At 44.4% G+C, this 21,196-nt stretch overlaps 2 protein-coding genes across 5 annotated transcripts in view; one reads left to right on the forward strand and one right to left on the reverse strand.

Moving 5' to 3' along the window:
• Nucleotides 1-14,238, reverse strand: part of LOC121706027 (TOM1-like protein 2) — a 26,017-nt gene extending 11,779 nt beyond the window's left edge. For 2 of the 3 annotated variants that reach the window (XM_042087467.1, XM_042087466.1), the window contains exons 1-8: nucleotides 12,955-13,540; nucleotides 5,844-5,928; nucleotides 3,867-3,945; nucleotides 3,088-3,237; nucleotides 2,563-2,697; nucleotides 1,185-1,364; nucleotides 819-935; nucleotides 15-148 (exon numbers count right to left, since the gene is read on the reverse strand). In XM_042087467.1, coding sequence (XP_041943401.1) covers nucleotides 15-148; nucleotides 819-935; nucleotides 1,185-1,364; nucleotides 2,563-2,697; nucleotides 3,088-3,237; nucleotides 3,867-3,945; nucleotides 5,844-5,928; nucleotides 12,955-13,006 — 932 coding nt within the window. In that variant the 5' untranslated portion in view covers nucleotides 13,007-13,540. Of the gene's footprint in view, nucleotides 1-14; nucleotides 149-818; nucleotides 936-1,184; nucleotides 1,365-2,562; nucleotides 2,698-3,087; nucleotides 3,238-3,866; nucleotides 3,946-5,843; nucleotides 5,929-12,954; nucleotides 13,541-14,081 lie in introns of those variants that run through there. The other variant, XM_042087465.1, reaches the window with a different exon arrangement.
• Nucleotides 13,643-20,458, forward strand: drc3 (dynein regulatory complex subunit 3). Of its 2 annotated transcripts, none has more exons than XM_042087469.1 (13): nucleotides 13,643-13,837; nucleotides 15,089-15,279; nucleotides 15,547-15,663; nucleotides 16,057-16,223; nucleotides 16,319-16,465; nucleotides 16,578-16,697; nucleotides 16,908-17,020; nucleotides 17,258-17,432; nucleotides 17,966-18,097; nucleotides 18,425-18,495; nucleotides 19,107-19,230; nucleotides 19,941-20,072; nucleotides 20,256-20,458. In XM_042087469.1, the coding sequence occupies exons 2-13, from the start codon at nucleotides 15,120-15,122 to the stop codon at nucleotides 20,379-20,381; spliced, it is 1,584 nt and encodes a 527-aa protein (XP_041943403.1). In that variant the 5' UTR covers nucleotides 13,643-13,837; nucleotides 15,089-15,119; the 3' UTR covers nucleotides 20,382-20,458. The 2 variants fall into 2 exon arrangements, with proteins under 2 accessions (XP_041943403.1, XP_041943404.1); XM_042087470.1 differs by having other exon boundaries at nucleotides 15,092-15,279.
• Nucleotides 20,459-21,196: the final 738 nt, after the last annotated feature.

A 21,196-nucleotide genomic window follows, 5' to 3' on the forward strand; every position in this document is an offset into this window, starting at 1 on the left:
ATGTCCTTCCTAACCTCTCGTAGCGTAAGAAGATGTTGTTGAGGTCATCGTTGACGTGCAAGAGCTCCTCAGTCACCTCCTCATTGGACACGCGAGAGATGAGTTCCACCAGCCTGTGCTGCATGGCCCTGCACGTCCTGTTCAGCTCCTGAACGCACACACACACACACACACACACAATTACAAACATTGCCGTACACTTACTCTCACCCAAAAAATAATATAACCTTTCAAAATGCTGGTCACACATGAGTTATAATTTGATGGCACACAGAAGTAGATTGCACATATTCCTTTCTCAGGCAGCCAATCTTTAGCCCAAAGGCTTGTATTCTGAGCTGAGCTCTGACCAAAAAAAAAAAACACATGGGAAAGACTGACATGAAGGAATAGTGCACCAAGCCTGGCCACCACTGACTGACTGACTGTCTGTCTGTGCCAGGATCAGTGCTATGGCTCCCCCTGCAGGCGGAAGATTGCCCAACACCCACAGAGGGGAAACCAGTGAGGGGAAAGGAATAAAAAGATCAGGGGATGAGAAAATCAATCTGAGAGAGACACAGGGAGTGAGATGTGAGAGCAGGGGGTCACCGAGAGAGAAAAGGCGAGCAGGAAAGAGGTGAGCAGGAAAGAGGTGAGCAGGAGGGGGTGGGGGGGGGGGGTGGACAGAACTGGGGAGAGGGGTGAAAGAAAGGGGAGACACACGCACACACATAGATACAGATACACACACACACACACACACACACACAAACACACACACAGGGACACACACACACACACACAGAGGGAGAGAATGCATGGAATGAGAAACAGACCTGCAGCAGCTCGAGGTCAGACGCCTCCTCGTGTCCTGGCACCATCTCCGTCAACATCTCTGACATCACTTTGGAGTTGCCACGGACAATGTCCAGTTCGCTGCGCAACCTGGCGATCTGTAGACGGACAGATGAAGAGACACTCAAACACAGACAGGGAGCCCATCTTCACTACGCACAGTTCTCCAAATGACCCCTGTATCCAATACACCACATGCACAAGAGTGTGGTACACGTGACGCAGGAGTGCAACTCATTCTTTGGAACACTCTGGGCTCCTGCCAAGTATTCATTCAATATTATGAACTTGACATTCTCAAATGGGTGAGTGAGTTTCCGGTGAGTGACTGAGTGAGAGTATGGTACCTGTTCGGGGTTGGCGTTGATGGGGCCCTGGACGGTGGGTGGGATGTGGGTGGGGGAGGCGGTGGCCGAGCCCTGGCCGGCTGGGGCTGCTCTGGGCGGGGGCTGGGAGGTCACGCTAGGGATCTGGGTCGGGACGGGGGCCCGGTACTTCAGCACGTCCGGGTCCACCTCTGGGACACCCTACAGACAGAGAGCAGGGAGAAGGACACCAATACAATACATTAGCCATACTCAGGGGTCAGCAAGCATGGAAACACATCACATATCCCACATCAATATATTACATTAGCCATACTCAAGGGTCAGCAAGCATGGAAACAAAACATATCCCACATCAATCCTGCAGCTACCAATCCTATGGATACATCCAAAGGGTCTTTTTGTCTTTAATAATATCTGCAGTTCAAGTTGCAGTCTAGTCGGCAAATACTATGTAACCTTGGGACATATGTTGGTCAGCACCAAATTTGACACTGAAATATTGTTATTTTTGAAATGCCTACTTTTTTACGATACCTTCTTTTTCTAACAATTTTTAAATTGTGGAACAACACTGTAAAACTCTAAACTATGAGATAACACGTGTAGGGTTATGTAGTGTACACAAATGCAAATCCAGCCTGGGTATGGTTTTCCAGCAGTCATGAAGGTGTTTCCATACATGAGCCCATGTTGGCTGCTTTTTGTTTACTTTTGTTAATCGAGAAGTATTTTAGATGACCATCTCATAAAGATGGTTATGATGCAAAGCAGTCATGGAGGTAAACGGGGGCTAATTTAAAACATCTGAAAAGCAGCCAAGAAGTGCTCAACATGTATAGGACTCCTTCAGGACTGTTGGAAAGTCCTTCCCAGTGTCTACCTTAACAAAGCTGAGAGAATGCCAGGAGTGTGAAATACCCTCATCATAGCAAGAGGCTGAAGAGACTAAAATACAAAACATGTTGCTTTGCTTACTCTTTCTTGTTTATTACATAACCACATGTATGTTAATTCATAGCTTTGAGTTTTCAGTTTTGCTCTACAATGTAACAAGTAGAAAACAAAGACCCATAAAAGAGTAGGTGTTTCAAAACTTTTGACTGGTAGTGTATGTTGTTAGAACTGCCTGCTGCTGACTTCAAACGCAATATGGTGCTTCGCCTTGTAGTGGCGCTTGAACTAATACAGCCGCTCAATTCTGGGGCAGAATACGCACAAGAGCAGTTTCCATAAGAAACTTGATTCTTCCCAAATGCACGTAAACGCCTTCATGGTGTAGGTGACAGACTGAAATGTAAGTCAAAGGCAGATTGTGCAAAGCCTGAAAACTGTGTAGTTACACACTTTTTTGGTTTTAAACTTAAGCGCCTGGGAAAGTATGGCCCTAAGTGCTCACCCGTTGTGGTGTGTGAATGGGTGAGAGTGCATCCAGGTCAGCCATGGGGAACTCAATGCCTTTTCTCTTCAGCTCCTCATAGATGTGAACCACACCGGTCAGGTCTGGACTGCTCCTGAAGGCATCTGCCCACGCCTGCAAAACACATCGCCAGTGTTAGAAGAACATCCTCTCTCTATCACACACACACACACACACACACACACACACACACACACACACACACACACACACACACACACACAGCTTGTTCGTACATTCAAACCCACTCCATAGAGGCATACTCATAGATCTCTCTCTCTCTCTGACACACACTCTGGCTCATATATAATGACACTCCCATTGACAGTTTCACACTCTCACAGTAAGGCTGTCGGCTCCAGATAACAACCTCTTAATGACAGCGTAAGACCAGGAAAAGGAATAGAGAAGGAAGACTCAGAATGAAGAAAGAAAGAGGTAAATGGAGAGAATAACAGAGGAAAGATGTGGAAAGGAGGCAGAATCACCTCTCCTCAGTCTCACCTGGATCAGGGCAAGCACCTTGTCCTGGACTATGGTGGGGGGGTTGAACTTGGGGGAGATGATCTTGACCAACACGCCATCTATGAAGTCCCTGTTGGCCACCAGCACGTGGAAACGATGGCCGCAGTTCTTCACACACGTCTCTAAAATCTGGGGGATGCAGGTGTGTTTCAGATGTATCAGAAACAGACAGAGTAAGACAGGGGTGGGACAGGATCGACACGGCCATAGTGTATTGATATACGCAGTGCAGCGGATCAATGATTCTTAAAACACTCAGAACATCAAAGACACTGTGTCTATGTCTGTGTATGTGTTGCAAGATAGGCATCGCTTGAATCAAAGAAATCAGAACCATGTTGTCTGAGACTTAACAAGTACATGCATGTTGAACATGTGACAACACTAGGGCAACTCTGTTATGCATAACCCATTAGTAGAGCACTCTCAACCTCCAAAGTCATTAAAACGCCTCTGTTAGCTTAACAGTCCACAGTGTGCACAATCCCTAGAGAATCTGCTTTTTATTTCGTAAGGAGTATATTTGAGGCTGTCAAAGCTCCGAGTCACCCACAGTCTTGTGTGTATATACTGTGGTATGTAAAAGAAACCCACTTGTTCACAGAGCGACTGACAACACTTCCCATGAAAGATGTTACGCAAAGATGTTACACTAACATTGGGAAAACAGCAATTCTGGATGTAGGCAAAGGGCATTCTGGTGGGTCTTTGCATGGGCTTTATGAATTGTAATTCAGTGGTAGGGTGTGTGTAATCACCGTTAAGGCCAGCATCACTTCGCGGAAATTCCTATTTCCATTCAGCCTCTTCTTTAAGGCTCGGATGGCGTCTTTGGGCCTACGCAGGGGAGAACGGGAGAGAGAGGATGTAATTAACCCCCAGAAAACACCAGCAACCCACAGCCGACACTCCGCTCAAATCTGCAATGCCGTGTGGGTTGGCAATCATGAGCAACACAGAGGAAATTCTACTGTGGATAGACTGTGAACTATAATTGGGTAGTTTCACAGTCAGGGTAAGCGCTTGGCATTCTCCACATACATGACTGTGTTCCTCCAAATATGAGATGTTGGATAACCGCATGCTATTATTAATGATTAGACTTAGCAGCACTGAAAAACAGTGCAAAATTATTGGGCAGTTTCACGATCAGGGTCAAGCGCTCTGTTTTCAGTGACTGCATTCTGCCAATGCTACAGATCATGTTGGAGTGGACATCTGAGACAGATTTAGTTTTTCACCATCAGTATTTCTCTGAAAAACATGTGAGAAACAAATGGTACTTTTCAACATTTGAAACAGGAAACTCTTTATACTTCAACAGATAAAAAAAACATAAATAATGAAATTTCAAGATGTTTAAATGTACAGCCTTGTGAAACAAAGCGCTTACCACCACCCTTATCCTGTGAAGCTACCCAAATGACAATAATATGGATGGATAACCAAGTAGAAACATCACTGAGTCCCCTCCATGTATTTGATGGACAAAGGTTTCATGTTTCCAAATCAAGGGTGTCAAAGTAGGAGGAACAGCACAATCACTGTCCCAAGGCATTTTTCTGGCATGATGATATTAGGAGGGAGCTCAGGTGAACTGAGTTAACTGTTAATTTTAGAGCTCTTGAGAGGATTAAGTACACATGTGAGACTGAGACACCAAGGCCAGAGGCATGATCTAGCCGGCGAGCATATTTGGGATTCTCTGCAGCTTCCCACTTTCCCCAAGGACAATAGCCCCGTCCAGACGGCCACTGACCTGCGAGGCTCACAATACAACACTGGCCAGTGTTCTCTGGAGCCAAGCAGAACAGAGCCAGGTCTGTGTGTGTGTGTGTGTGTGATACAGAGATACAAAGAAAGATAGACAGGCGAATTAGATAAAGGGAGTGGTACAGTTTTGTGTGAAAGGAAAAAAAGGTGAGACGGAGGAGATGAGGTGTGTGTGTGTGTGTGTGTGTGTGTGTGTGTGTGTGTGTCTGTGTCTGTGTGTGTGTGTGTGTTATAAAAAGAGAGAAAGAGTGATAGAAAGAAAATGATAAGGAGTGTAGAAAGAGAATAGACTGAAGAGAGAGAGAGCGAGTCTCTCTTTGTGTTTGTGTGTGTGTGTGTGTGTGTGTGTGTGTGTGTGTGTGTGTGTATATGTGTCAAGAGAGACAAAATGAGGGTAGGAAATCAGAGTGAGTAAGTTTTGTGTTGAAAGAGCAAAGACTTGGAAAGTGGAGTCAGTGTGTGAGTTAGTGTGTGAGTTAGTGTGTGAGTTAGTGTGTGAGTTAGTGTGTGAGTTAGTGTGTGAGTTAGTGTGTGAGTTAGTGTGTCTGTGTGAGATAGGGAGAGTGCCTGAAGGGAGGCCTAAGCACTGGTGCATTTTATCCCATGAGACACCTGTCTGCCAAGACCCCTGTGGCAAAATATATTACGGCAGAAGACTACTGGACTAGACCAACCTACCTCTCTCTCTCTCTCTCTCTCTCTCACACACACACACCACTTTCTCTCTTTCTCTCGCTCACACACACACCACTTTCTCTCGCTCACACACACACCTCCTGCTCGCTCGCCCTCTCTCTCACACACACACACCTCTCTCTCTCTCGCTCTCTTTCTCCTAGTCCACACACAGACTCTCTTTCAGACACACACTTACTCATATCAACACTGTCCATCTCTGTCCACACACAAACGGCTTTTCTCTCTCCCCCACCTATCTGCTGAGGCTCGGCCATGATACTCACCCCTCCTCCGTCTCGTTGATGATGTCACAGATCTCCATGTTGAGCGTCCAGTCCTCGCCCTGCAGGGAGCCATCTGTGCCCTTTTCTGCACACACACACACACACACACACACACACACACACACACACACACACACACACACACACACACACACACACACACACACACACACACACACAACATCAGACATTATATACAGCACTGTAGTCATGACCAATGATGGAGCCATTGGAGGAGGCTTTGGAAACGCCAGTCACTGCAGATCAACACACACTAACGCACAGGGTTTTAGGCAAGGGGCAAAGGGAAATTAGACTTAGAACAGCAATAAACAGACCAGTTGAGTGTGCTCGAGGCAGATGGAAGGTGGTGATCTGCAAGGGATGTACCTGATCTGTCTGGTCAGTCAGCTTCTGCGGATCTCAGCTGTGCAGCTCAGTAGCCAGGCATCATGCATACTGTGTGTAAGTGTGCTGTGCTCTGTGTGAAATTTGTTGTCACGGTACGGTTTAGATGCTATGAGTGTTGTTTTGGATGTGTGTGTGTGTGTGTGTGTGTGTGTGTGCGTGTGTAGTACATAAGAGCACTGAAGCGTGTGTGTGTGCAGTGCACCGTGTTAAGTTTGTTGTCACTGTGTGGTTTTATGCTATAAGTGTGGTTTTGGTTGTGTGTGTGTGTGTGCGCACAGTGCACTGTGTGAAGTTTGTTGTCACTGTGCGGTTTAGATGCTGTGAGTGTTTTTTTGTGTGTGTGTGTGTGTGCACATGAGAGCACTGAAGCGTGTGGAGTGTGTGTGCAGTGCAATGCTACGAGTCAGAGGCCACGTCTCAAGCCAATCTGAACCTGATCCAGGATCTGAGTCACAAACTCTGCAAGCTCCTCCATTACTTCTTCCATTATTTCCCTTACAATAGTACTGTGTGTAAAAGTGTGTGCTTTATGCGTGCGTGCGTGCGTGCGTGCGTGCGTGCGTGTAAAAGTGTGTGCTTTATGTGTGCGTGCGTGTAAAAGTGTGTGGGAGGACAGGCATCGTATGCTGGAAAATGACACAAACGGCTTCTTGTGTCCCTCCTGCTGGCTGTGAGGCTTTGAGGCCAGTCGTGTGGGGAGAGCCGCTCTGGCCCTGCGCTTCATTCATTCGCTCTGATATCATTCAGAGGACGACGACAGCACCAGCAGAAGCAGCCTGGAATTCGCACACACCAGAGAACTTTGTGTGTCTTCGTGTGTGTGTGTGTGTGTGTACGTGTGTGTCCACTTTCTTTCTCACTTTCTCTCTCCGTCCCTCTGTCTTGGCTCTTTATGTAATCCCTCTGCCGGACACTGGCCCTCTGCCACTCTCAACACCACAGAGTGACATGTATAAGGCCTGGCCGGCCAGCCAACCAGCGCCGGACCACCCAGCACCCCGCCACTGCCCTCTGCCTCAGAACGTCACCGGAAGAACCAGCTGCCAGCGAACCAGCCGATGAAGGGCTCCCCTGGGGAGCTGAGGCCCGGTCGGCAGCCAGCTTCCTGTCCAAGGTGCAGACAACTTCCTGCTGAGGCCAGTGGGGGGTGAGGTGGGTGGGTGGGCAGTTGGAGCTCTGGACGGTGCGAGCCCTGGCGTGCTGATGACAGGAGTCTGAGCCAGACTTCTATCAGGCCTGCCTGTCTGGCTGCCAGTGCTGTACACCGTCGTGAACACTGAACCACTGTGGCCGCTGCTAAGTAGGTCTCGCAAGTTTGGTCAGACTAACTCCCCGCCTGTCCAGAAAGCCTCCCAGAGTCGTTTTGTGGTGGTGATGGGGAAAGTATTTTCCAGAGCTGACTGACTGTCTGGCTCTAAGTGCCTGTGTTCAGTTCGGTGCATTTTATGCACCGCTCTGCTCACAGAATTGCCATAGGGCTCGAGCTCCCAAAAGGAACTGCTCAGCAGCCTAGGATGATGCTGCGGATCTTACTCAGAAGCTTTCTACACACACAGTTTTTTGGAAATATCTAGAAAAACACAATAAGCCTAAATGAGGTTGATTACATTACAGACCTAATGTAATCAACCAGTTCCTTTAACTTACAGCTACAAAACTAAAACCATTTGTGAGGAAGGCAGAGGCCGGACCGATGTGCTTAATAAGCATGCAGAGCTCCAGCTGCCTGGACACACATCCCTCGGAGTACCCAGGGGTACAGGCCTGAGGCTCAGAGATGACCTTAATATTTCTCACAACAACATCTCTGCAGCCATTTTAGGTAATGGTCTCTCTAGCTGGAACAGTCTGTTCCATGAGTGTATCCAGGAGGGATGACCGGCGACCGAGGTTGACCGAGATTTCTTCAAAGACAGATGTGAAGGGTCCTTTCCCCCCACTGAGCACTGCCTACCTCCAACATTCTGCTTCCGATCCACCAGGCAACCAAAAGTGATGAAAACAGACAGGCATTACGACCCCCTGCTTTACACATAATTAGACTAAGGATGTTTTTGGCCAGCTAAATGTCTGCTGCAACATCTTCACCCCCCCCCCCCCCTTCTCATCTACAGCACTTTGCCATCTCCGACATCAGAGGCTTTGGGTGTCACGACACTATTCCAGAGGAATAGTCGGCTCTCCTCTTAATGACCGAATCTCACTTCCAAAAGCAATTGGAGCTGGCGCCAGGATTATGGCCTCTGGTGTGAAAGCACCATCCTCCCAATTATGGCTCCGAGATCTCATTCCCTCAAGGGCTGCGGCTTCAATCAGCAGACGACCCTCTGCCTGACAGAGGGCTGACCTCTTTGCTACCCTGCCTCTCTCTCTCTCTAGAAGCAAAGCTCAGTAAATCCCCCTCCCCCCAACCCTGTCTCAACGGAAAATATCAACAGATTGGGGTGGGTTTTACTACAAGCACAATGAAATATCATGAAAATGGGGTCACGACACCATACCATTGAGATAATAAGAAACTGAAGAAACTATCTTTATAAGATAAACTGGGCATTGGACAGGCTAATGAGGAAGTTAGCAAGTTATTCCCCGGTTATGGCAATTCAGATCATAATCAGTGAGAGACACAGCAATTACCAATAAAACAGCAAACCAATAGTAAGGTTGTGTCATTTGTGCTGAAACTGACCCTGGTCACACCAGATTGTGGCGCAAAGTCAGATAACCCCAGCTAGTCCTTTCAGAAATAAAATCAACCGGGTTCCACCATCAATCCATTGAAGACGGCTTGACGCCGAAACGCGTCTGTAGTCAAGGGCATGGTGCAATAAATCCTTTTAAAAGTAACACACAAGAGAGTGTGGTTTCCCCCACTTCTGAATCCTGGTTGAAGCATTGAAAGAAGCATAAGATGCAGGTTATGGCAGCAATATACTGGAATTTGTTAACCTTTTTTGTCATCAGATTCAGTCAGGTTTCAGGTTAGGCTTTATTGATTGATAATGACTGATCTTTCCACTAAGCTACAAATAGCTTAGGAGCCCATTTGATTCAATACATTGAACTAGCTGCCATTGGCATTTGATACAATGTGCTACAACACCAAACTGCTTATTCCCCTTCCCCCCACCCAACAAAATACAGAATGGGCCTCATAATCTTTGACTAAAAGAGACATCCAACTCGCACAGTGTGACGATCTGATTTTTCTGTTATACCAGTAGGCTACTCTGACTGGACCAACCTCACTCTAATTATAAGGACAAACCCATTCTCTGAGTATCATCTTCCAAATTTAAGAACATAGACATAGCAGAGAACAAAGACAGTAAAACACTCAGGACACTAACAGGTCTGGACATTCAGGCAGTAGCTCTGATCAAAGACCTTTTAAATATTTCAGTGGACTTCAATAAAGTGTGCCTGAGAGACCTCCTGATCAGAGCCAGCATCATTGTTTCAGCACCATGGAGAGCGGAGGTCCCCTGCAGAGCAGGCCCCTGTCTCAGGTTCCCCAGAAGAGGACGAGTTGTCCTCTCAGCACACGGTCAGTCTGAGCTCTTAACTCCAACCGTAGATAGGATAGCTTTAAGACCATTGGGTGGGGGGGGCACTAAATCCAGCCGAGTCATCATCTTTAAGGGTGGAGTACAGCTACACAGGGAATGATAACCTAGATCTCATTCACCTGAGATGCTGCAACATGATGACACATGGGTCTTAACTAGCAGCAATCTGCAGTTAAGACCCATGCTGCAATCAGCAGTATCTGATCCTGCAAAGTCTTTTAAGTGTGTGTGTGTTTTGGGGGGCTCCATCCTTAAGAGAGAGGAGGGGGGCACAACCCAGAGCCCAGGCAGCCAGGAGAAACACGAGCTGTGTCCTCCACCTCAACTCCAGGCTGCCCTACCTACCCCCACCATTTATGCGCAAGGCTGAGAGAGAGCTGGCACAACAAACTCGGCAAAGTTCCCAGATGACATTGCTAGGCATCGTCCAGGTAAAGACAATAAAGCAAAAAAGCCTTGCTTTAGCATCTTCATTACGAGTGCATTTCATATCAGCACATACAAAGAATTTTGCATTTCACTCCACCTGTGGCTCTTCAAAACAGAAAGTGAGAATAGTACAGATGGAGGAGTGACACAGGTTCAGCTCCTCAGCTCAGCTATAGAATGAAGAGCATTAGGCCTTAACAAGCTCCAGCCACTGGGATTTCTCCAGTAATCGGTTTCAACAGGATTTAAGAGCAAACACAGGGAGAGCAAGCGGGAGCGTGGGATGAGGAGTGAGAAAGGGAAAACAAGAGGGAAGACAAGAGTCGAAGCCAGTGAGGAGGAAGGAAAAAATGGAGGGCTGTGTAAGGGGAAGGGTTCACAAAAAGAAACGAAAGAGAAAGAAACAAGGAAAGAATGAAAGAAAGAGAGGAAAAGAAAGTGTGGGAAAGAGATGATGAATGAGTGTGTGTTTGTGTTTCCGTGTGTGGGTGAGAGAGAGAGAGAGAGAGAGAGAGAAAGACAGAATGAGAGAGAGAGAGAGAGAGAGAGAGAGAGAGAGAGAGAGAGAGAGAGAGAGAGAGAGGCACAATCAATCCTTCAGGCTGCTGCTGGGACCCATGGAGCAGAGGTGATTGTGCTCTAGCTGCTCGGCGAGCTGAAGCCCAGTGCCGTTGTCACGTGGAGGGAAGTGGCAGGCCGTGCCATCCTCTGCCAGTGACGCCAGCCAAGCCGAAGGCTGTGAGTGTGCATCTGCAGACGGCCCCATCAGAGGGCAGTCCTCCTCCGGGCTGTGCCAGCCCAGGCCATACTGGCCACTAGACCGACAGGGAAGATCTAGGAAGTCTCTTAAAACCCCACTTTGAGTGTGTCTACTCTGTACTGGCAGGTGAACCATCACACACTTCACCTTTCCCTTAATCCCTCCCAACGTAGAGACCAGGCTAATAAATAATCCTGTTTAAAACATAAACAACATAGGAGTCTCACACATGTGCTGTCAAAAAGTGTTTCACTCAGCGGCACTTGGAGTAAACACCAGATAGCATTGCCTGTTTGCTCCTGTTTTCCATTATTGTGACGAGTGGCAAGTAGTCGACAACGGCATATCAGCAGACATCAAACAGTCTCTGTGGGGGTCAGAGTTTGAGCTCAAACCAAACATTCACTGGGAACCAAAACAGACTACTTAACGGGGGAGACTTATCCAGCCTAAGAGGACGAAGGGCCCTACCCATATTCCTTCTCAGCAGTCAGAGACCTGGACACCTCTGTCCTCCGACTCAACAGCAAGCAATGCTGGATCCAGACTCCAACAGATAACATCAACACTGCTGCCTGCAGGGGAGAATGTGTTCCCGGGTGGCTCTGGATATTTAGGAGGTCTCCTTTCCTGAGTCTGTCCAGCAGAGTTGAAAGTGTTTATGGTTTTTACTGCACATTATGTGCCTTCTGTCCCTATAACAGAATAACTGACAGACAGCACAGTATGCTTTCTGGAGTGGAAACACTGATAGCCAGCCTACTCTACAGCTAGACCGTCACAGCGTCCCAACTGGAGACTAGGCATCAGATTAGTGTTTAGAGTAAATAGCCTACATCCTCGGCTGACTGACAGTTATATAGAGTAGTTGTGTCAGCTAGGCCTAAATAATTAGGAGATTTAAATGATTTATACAAAACTTTTGGCAAAATCAACATAGCCAAAAAAACTGCAGGTCCAATTGATTTTGACAGTGAGCGATGTGCTCTGAAGAAGCTTGTATACTGTACACTGTCTCATCAATCTGGTAGATAAATAAGGTACACAGGCTCTCTCAAACACTGACTTTATTGTCATTGCATATCCGGATGCGGTACACATCAACTAATGAATCCTTTCACCAGAAACATATGTGGTCCTGCCGGTACGAAATGTGTTGGGGATCAACACCATGGAAGTTTTGGCTTTGGCCAGAAAAGCACTCCTGTATCATTAATGGGCGTTGGTAAATACAGTTAGGCTAACCAGTCGCAGAGCCTTGGCAAAAAGAGCTTGTCAGATATAACTACCAACAGTCCAGCAACTAAAACTTGTACATCCGGCTTATTGAAAAAATTGAGGTGAAGTTGCTCATGTTTCACTCAAGTGAAGTTGCTCAAGTGTGTAACACCCATGTAACCATATAACGTTGAATGAACTAGTTTGTAAGTATAAAGAGTGTAATTGACTTGTTTGAAGCTCAAAAGCTTGTTTGCCCTGCTAGTAACATAACAAACAAGCTGGTATGTATGAAGCTACTGCGAGGATGTACTAAACCAATTAACGTTACGTTATCGTTAGCTTCTGGTCTGGTGGCTCTTTGAAAAAATATGAAAGACAAGGCTAGCTAGGATAGGAACATCCTTCAAAATAAAGCAACTAGAACAACATGCGCAAAGAACCATTTGTATGTCCATCAACGGAATACCAACACATCTAAACAACTTACTGACAGGCTGTCAAGAAATACCTCACAGCTAGTCTGCTAACTGGACGGTCAGCTGCTGTATCAAACGACTACTATGCTAGCTGTCGATGGCTAGTTAGCCGAAATGCTAACAGGATGTGGGCTACAAAATTCTGAAATGAGCAGTGAATAAGCTTACAGAGCGGGTATACAATTAACCTTCATTTATGGGAACTGTATAGCAAAATCATTATTTGTCTACAACTCAGTACTTACCAATGCACTGCCCAACCGGAGTACTGTACGGATTCCCCAGCAAGAACTCCATCTTGATGACAACAAACAGTCAGTACGGAGTGAGTGAAGGTGGGAGACAGCGCGATAAGAAGTCCCGCCTATGAAACGCTGTCATTGGTAAATACACGACAGCGTTAAATGTGAGTGGATGGTTTAACCGTCGATGAAATTGGGACTCATTGTAAGCTGTGTTCAATGAACTTCTTGTCCATGTCCAGAGATGCTGTGTATTATTGCAATTTCATGTGCTGCTTGGGGAAAGCAGGTACATGCATTGATCATAAATCATGATTATCATAAACTGCAGTATCAAGTTAAGGACACTCGTGGGATATTGCATTTAGTTTGGCTTATTTCCCTTCATTCGGATATTACATATTCAATCTCCAAAAAAAAATCACAGTGCGTTTTGCTGTAGTTGGTCAGACGGGTCTAGAAAATAGGCGAGCTTTTCTTAGGATTTAAGGGAAGTCAGCTCCTAATACAAGTGCATATGTTACATTTGCCTCTCTCTGTGAGTCTAGATAAAGTCCTAATCATCCTGTTCAAAGATGATCTGGAAAGATCTTCAAATTTGTCCTGCGAACTCAACCAGACTACTTTCCAGCCGACCGGCTTGTTGCTACGCAACGGTTTGTGCGTCCTTCCGCTGTGGCCAGTTCTGTTGTTCGTAAGGTAGAATATGCTACAAGTTAGCCGCTTATCTAGTCAACTTTAATAAGCAAATTATGCATGGCGTCTAATTAACGTCTGCAATAACGTGTTGCTGCCCATCTGAAAGCTGAATGGTCGTTTCAGCTTTGAACATCTTGAGCGACTTAACTCACCTTTCATTACTCAAACTCTGGTGGTGTCTCGTGGGGTAAGTTAACGTTAACTGTTACCGTGAAATGCAAGGTGCTAATCTACTTTGAGGGCGACCCCCCAATATTCAATAATGATGTGCTAACGTTAACGTTACAGTATCATTCACTGTTGTGCAAAATAATCACTCGTCACAAACTAAAACATTGTATGCTAACTGGTTAAGTCTGACAGGGAGTGCAGATATGAGATGATCTCAGGTAACGTTAAGTTATGTGAAGAAATGTCAGAGAAACACTGACTTGATTTGCATAATAACGTTAATCCTTTCTTGAACCATCGCTTAGAGAAGAAAGTTGTAGCATTTGGAATTGTCACGGTAAGCTAATGGAGAGCTGGACCCAAACGCAGGGCAAGTCAAGGCAATCTTAGAATTACAAGAATCCTTTAATGCAAACTGAACAAATCGTATTTAAACCACTACACAAACAACTAATGACCAACGCAGACTGAGGGGAGACAGAGGGTTTAAATACACAGGGGTAACAGGGCACAGGTGGACAAGGAACAAGGTAAAACAAGAGACAGGTGGAAACCATAATTCAACTAACAAGACAAGGAGACACAGGCATAGGGAACAGAGACACATGGCAAAACAAACGAAGGAACACATGGAACAGGATACAGGAAGTAAACAAGAGGAGCAGACATGAAGGAAACACTAAACAGGGAAAACAAAACACGACAGGACCCTTATAGGAATTATAAAATACCAACTGAAAAAAGAGGATATAGACTCTGCCCTTCCTCTCCTGTAGCATCTGATCAGTGCTCTTTCTAAGTTGAACTAGGGTAGTGCTTAGTGCTTACCTAAGGCAAACCAGAGCCTTATAGACTATAGAGCTAGGGCCCTACAAACTATTGTTAACTAGAATAAATTGTATTCAAGGATGTATCATTTTCTATCTTATGTGATCACGTTATTTCACAATATTCAAACCAGAACAATTGCACCCTAGACCAAGCTATGACACTTTTTTTTTATGACCCCCCCCCCCAGGTTGCTTTGAATGCATTACAATGCACAGATTAAGAAAACATATAAACATAGCATGTGTTTATGAATTTTTACATATAATTAAAAGCCAGGAACTGATTTCACCCGCCATGCACATTTGGTCCCCCCAATGTTGACTCCATGGCTACGGTTTTGGTTAAATGAATTATCAACTGTTTTTCTTAAGCAGGCTTAATGATAAGATTGATTGCAAAATGTAACAAGAAGGACCTGTTCTTTATTCCATCTTAGCAGTTTATAACCAGCGTGATCGACCAGCAAGATGAGCAGGTTACATGACACCATAGAGCCCAGTGTGGTGAACGAGGAGATGCTGCAAAAGGCTATTGTGGAACAGGGTCCACAAGGCCCAGCAGGGCGCATTGCTAAAGAGGAGGGCATTGAATTTGACGAAGTAACTCAGTTGCGTCTGGAATTCTTAAGTAAGGAAACACAAGAGGATGGCCCATTTATCTTGCATGTTCACTGCAAGGGCCCTGGAAAGATAATTTGGTTGTAATTGCAACTTTCTGCTAAATAATTTAGCCTACTTCTGAGTTTGTCACTCTGCCTGTAGAACTACAGTCCTGCTTCTGTCATTGATGATAGTACATGATGGAGGCACTGCATAATCTTCCACAAATCATTTGCATAATTTTGATCACTTGTTGTCCACTCTGTGACCACAACAATCCTTCTCATCTATTCAGATATTTTAAAGATAGATCATCTATGGCAGTTTACAGCCTTGACAAAGCTTCAACTTGACAACAACATCATAGAGAAGATTGAAGGATTAGACAGCCTTGTCAGTCTTGTGTGGCTTGGTAAGTTAAGTAATGTGTGCATGTGATACTTTTGTGTGTGCACCAGAACTTTCACATGCTGCTCACCAGAAACTCAAAGCCCCTAAGAGGATAAAGGCAAAAAAATAAATGTTTCTTGTGCGCACCAGATAGTTTCTCATGCTCACCAGAAACTTTTACGTGTTCAGCAGAAACTTTTTTTTTTGCTCATATCCCCTGAGTGGGTCTGTAGATAGATGATTTCATACATTGCTTATAATATAATAATAGGCTATAATGTCTAGGTAGATAAATATCGCAGACATGCTTCTTGATCATCATTACTTGGCATTACATCACGCAAATCATTGCTTATACATAAATGTTCTTAGACGTAAACATTTATTACATTTTCAAAATATTATCTCTCTGCAGATCTTTCCTTCAACAATATTGAGAAAATTGAGGGACTTGATAAACTGGTTAATCTTCAGGATCTGAGCCTATTCAACAATCGGATCTCAGTTATTGAGAACATTGAGACTCTTCTGAGCTTGCAGATCCTCTCAATTGGAAACAACTTCATTTCTGAACTTGATAATGTAAGCCAAGGCCAGGATATATAATAACGAGTGACTTGACAATTATGGCATTGTTCCTTCTTGACATTTCTGGCATTGTGAATTTCCTTCTTTAGGTGCTATACCTCAGAAGATTCAAAGACCTGCGTACACTTAATCTTGCGGGTAATCCTCTCTGCAAAGAGGAAAACTACAAAATTTTTATTGCTGCTTACCTACCGGACTTGGTCTATCTCGACTACAGACTATTGGATGAAAAAACAGTGAGTGGCAAAGAGAATGTCTGTATGCTTCAGAGAGTATGGGAGTACTTCTCAGTGTGTTCCTTCTCTGTGATATAACATCAAGCTCATTTGAAAATCGATCTTTGCACAGCGTGAAGCGGCATTTGCAAAGTACCAGTACGCCATAGAGGAGAAGAAACACAATGAGGCTCAGGAACAGAAAGCAAAAGATGAAAAAAAGAAAATAGAGGAGGAGCTTCAGCTGCATAAGGTTGGAACTGATTTCATGCAAACTTTCCATTAAATACCTGATTATCTTTTTATTGGACCTTTTACAAATAGTATGTTTTTGAGTTCCAATCCAAAATTGCATTTGCTGGAAAAACTATGATCTATGTACTATGCGCCATACGATGTATGGCAAGACCCGATGTAGTCAGTCTTTAAAGTAACATGAGCTTTACCTTTGTGCTTTCCCCAGGATGCTTTTGTGGAGTACTTGAATGGATCTTATTTGTTTGAGAGTATGTTTGCAGACGATGCTGAAGCAACCAAGTTGGCTCATCTCCCTGGAGTGCCCACCTTATTGGAGTCATATCCTTGCACAATGCGACATTCACTGAACATAAGGTTTATGCATAAGTCTGTGTTTGCATATTTCCTGGTGTTGTCTTGATTGCAGACTATTCCATTGATAGACTTAACAATATCTTGTTATACAAACTTACCCCTGTGATCTCCTTGGTATTTATATGAGGGTATCAGGATATATAATATATAATTTAGAAAAGTAAAAGCCTCTGTAATCTATTTGCCTTGACACAAATCTACTTTCAAAAACCAGCTAGTGAATCTGTGCACCCAGTTGTTTGAGGCTGGCTTAGCACAGCACTGGAGACGACATAACGAGGTCGACACCTTTTTCTCTTGTTACCGAGAGGCTGTGATTGACAACCAGGACAGGGCCGCCAAGCTAGGGGCCGAGTTTGAGATTGTCCGGAGACAGGTGTGACTCCATACCTTAGAAATCAAACAAGTAGTAGATGGCAGCCCATAGTTAGATGGTTATACAACCCCAAAACAAAAAAAGTTGGACCATTGTGTAAAATGCAAATAAAAACAGAATGTGATAATATACAAGTCTCGTAAACCAATATTTATCAGCAAAAAGGACATAGACAATATATCAAATGTTGAAAATGAAAATGTTGACCATTTCATGGAAAATATATGTTAATTTTGAATTTGATGCCAGCAACTCCATTGCAGATTATTACATTCTGTTTTTATTCACATTTTACACAACGTCCCTACTTTTTCTGTTTTGGGGTTGTACTTCAAGCATAATTTTGGTGTGCTTATAGCTCACAGTGTACTATTTGGGGATTCTATCGAGAATGGGACTCAATGTTTACTGAGATTATACAACTATTTCAACCAAGGTTGATCCTTATCTAGAAAATGTAAGGTAACCTACAATCTGTCAGTCAGAGAGTTTGTCCTTTCAGTATGTGTTGATGTGTGTGTTGGAGAGAGCAGAGGGTAAATGAGATGCACCAAATGGCGGACAGTGTAATGCTGGATGGCCTGGTCGATCAGCACAATGAGGAGATCAGCCAGCTCTACGAGGGCCTCATGACCATGGAGCTGCAGCTGGTGGATCAGCTGGAGGTGAGTTGCATGGGGGAGGGAGCATGGATGTTGTGGCTTCACCCTTGGAGGTGATGTATGCTGTCCCACTCAAATGCATGATAGAAGCTGAGCATCCCTTACGTAATCAGAAGTGCTGCACAGTGACACATTGGAATGAAGTGACTAGATGATAGAACGAGAGATACAAGAAATCACCACTGTACTTGATATATTTGAGAATGTTGATCATTTTGGAATGTACAGAGAGTAAGTTTACCTATTGGAGTTTTGGTGCTGGCAATAAGAGCAACATTATACATAGAGGTTACAAGACCTAAAACTAACCCATTTGTCTTTGCTTTAAAGGATATCATAAAAGATTTTGAAAGGAACATTTCAGACATGATTGCAGCATTTCTGGAACATGTACAAGGAATATATCCTTTAATTGTCAAATGTCCAAGCAAGACAAAGCTTTTTGTAGTTCTTCTGCCATTTTAGATAATTATTCTGTGCTGTGGTACTTCAATATTGCATTGAATGCAAAACAATAATGTTGTGTAGTTAGTTTTTAGTTGCAGTTGAACACTGCTGAGTTGAGTTTCCTCCCATCACACACCCTGATGATTCCTGGTTTCCTCTCAATTTCAAGTTGTTTTTTTGTTCATTGCATTGGCAAGGTGAAAACGGAGGACCTGAGGACTGTACTTTTGTTGTGTTTGTTCACTGTGAAGAGAAGGGGTTTTTTTTTCTCCCAAAGCTTACTGAGTTGGTTTTAACTGTAAATTAATTTTAGCTTATTATGGGAACCTTTTTTTTTGCCTTTTCTTCTCAAGCTGTGTGCCTCACAAGTAATGACTACAGTCCCATGTTCCAGCTGTGTGAGTGCCCCCAACATCTGCTAACCTGGCATGATCTAGGACCCCTGTCCAACACTGTCAGGGCCCCTCAGAATCTTTCCGGGTTTCCCCCTTGCGAAACTCCTGTTGCAGAGCACTAAAATGTGATGTGAAATTGGTTCTTGGCTTTCCCTTGACTGAAACAACACATTTGCCCAGTGCCGAGATCTAGAGAATCACCATCATGAGAAACTGTTGGAGATCGCCGTAGCAACACTGGAGCGGATAGCCAAGAATGAGATGGAGGAGGACATGCCTGATGAAGTCAGAATGGTTAGTGTATAAGTATATATACTCTTTTGATCCCATGAGGGAAATTTGGTCTCTGCATTTATCCCAATCCGTGAATTAGTGAAACACACTCAGCACACAGTGAACACACATAGAGGTAAAGCACACACTAATCCCGGCGCAGTGAGCTGCCTGCAACAACAGTGGCGCTCAGGGAGCAGTGAGGGGTTAGGTGCCTTGTTCAAGGGCACTTCAGCCGTGCCTACTGGTCGGGGTTCGAACCGACAACCCTCCAGTTACAAGTCCAAAGCGCTAACCAGTAGGCCATGGCAGTCCTTGCACTCACTGTCCTTCTAACTGTTAGTGGGCTGTCAAATGAACCTTATCTTTATAACTGATACAAGTTGACAAAAACCTCAACATACTCTATCCTAAAGGGGCCCGATGTTCAGCTTGATCACTCAGATGTACTGAGATGAGTGGTGATGGTCCCCATTTAGAAATATTATCCACAATGTGTCGCTGTGTGGTATCATGTGCATTAGGCCTCAAGAATAAACACAATTTATGGTGAAGAATATAAAAACAAGTTTATTTCTTAAACCAGACCTCTGTTGCATTAGATACAGTACACTTGAAACATACAGGTAGATATATAGATATACCTATATGTATCAGTTTGGCTTTGCTGTCCTTGCTGACTTACTTTTGGCTGTGATGCACTAAGCCCACTGCTCTGTTTTTCATGACAGCTGTTTGTGGACAAGGACACAGTGACCAATGCAGTCAGTGCCTCCCATGACAATCATCTGCTCAAGATAGACAACCGTGAGGACGCCTTTGTCACTCGCATCAATACGTGGCTGAGCGCGCTGATGAAGACGGTATGAGAAGTCCAGGCGCCTCTCAGAAAACAGTGATAACAGCCTCTCACTAAACACAGATCACCAGTGAAAGGGGGCCATGTGAGACAAAGGCGTCGCCCGATTACACACAAGCATGTACTGCGTTCAGTTTTCAGTAGTCATTTGTTTACAAATATCTCCATTTGGTTTTTGGTTTCACAGATACATGCCAACGAGGGAAGCCGGAACCGTAAGCGCATCTCAGAGATTCTGAACTACGCAGACTATGTGAGGGAGCAGATAGAGATTTTGCTCTCAAATGAACAGCCGCTGATCAATGGACAGTAAGCTCCAACTGGAGCTGCCTATAATTATCAACTCATTTATACTCAATTACACTAATAAAGCTGGACTGGTGTGTTGGATGTTTTTAGCATGCATAGTTCCTGAAGACATCATGTTTACTCTCATTTTAGATGGCAGAGCAAAAGACGTCAGACGTCTGAACAACTCTGCCATCTACAGACAATAAGAGCTGCTGTTCGTGTTTATTTTTTTCTAAATTCATAATTGTGAAGTGCACAGACTAACAGATCAAAAAAGAACCAATTGTTGTAATATCTGTAGTGCAATCTGATGTTTTGTGTCTTAGCTGAACGGCAGATATGACAGGTCATTGATAGTTTACATCTTATGCAAGATTAACGGCACCTCTGTCATACTGAGTCTTGCATGGATGGCTGGTTTGGTATAATAGGCCATGTGAATGAGATTCTGTTGCACAGTGCACACCTCCTACTGAACACAATGAAGTCCATCATGTAAGGTCAACTTGTGTGTTTCTGTTTCTTTTTCTTTTTCTGAGTGAATCAGAAGATCTGGTGGATAAGAGGTAGGCTGTGCTATCAGCTGCACAGTATTTTTCTGGGGGTTCAAAATCAGAGAGAACATTTTAGATGAATGGTATGAGAAACAATCACTTATTGACATGGTCAAGTCTACAAATATTTTTTTCTAGGTTTCTAAGGGCCAATAACATGTTATTTACATATGTTCTAACGATACCCTAGATTTAATACATGAATGTATCATGTAATTAAAATAAGTGTATTTTAACTGAAAAGGGCTACTTATCATTGTGAGGAGGACCCATTACAGACATA

This window comes from Alosa sapidissima, chromosome 3 (genome assembly GCF_018492685.1).
Source record: "Alosa sapidissima isolate fAloSap1 chromosome 3, fAloSap1.pri, whole genome shotgun sequence".
NCBI lineage: Eukaryota > Metazoa > Chordata > Actinopteri > Clupeiformes > Clupeidae > Alosa > Alosa sapidissima.

What these genes read in the sequence shown, in the direction of transcription:
- drc3 (XM_042087469.1), top strand. Translation starts at nt 15,120, where the DNA reads ATGAGCAGGTTACATGACACCATAGAGCCCAGTGTGGTGAACGAGGAG. An exon ending in TCATTTCTGAACTTGATAAT is followed by an intron (nt 16,224 to 16,318) that starts GTAAGCCAAGGC and finishes TTCCTTCTTTAG; the next exon opens with GTGCTATACCTCAGAAGATT. An exon ending in GTGCCCACCTTATTGGAGTC is followed by an intron (nt 17,021 to 17,257) that starts ATATCCTTGCAC and finishes ACACAAATCTAC; the next exon opens with TTTCAAAAACCAGCTAGTGA.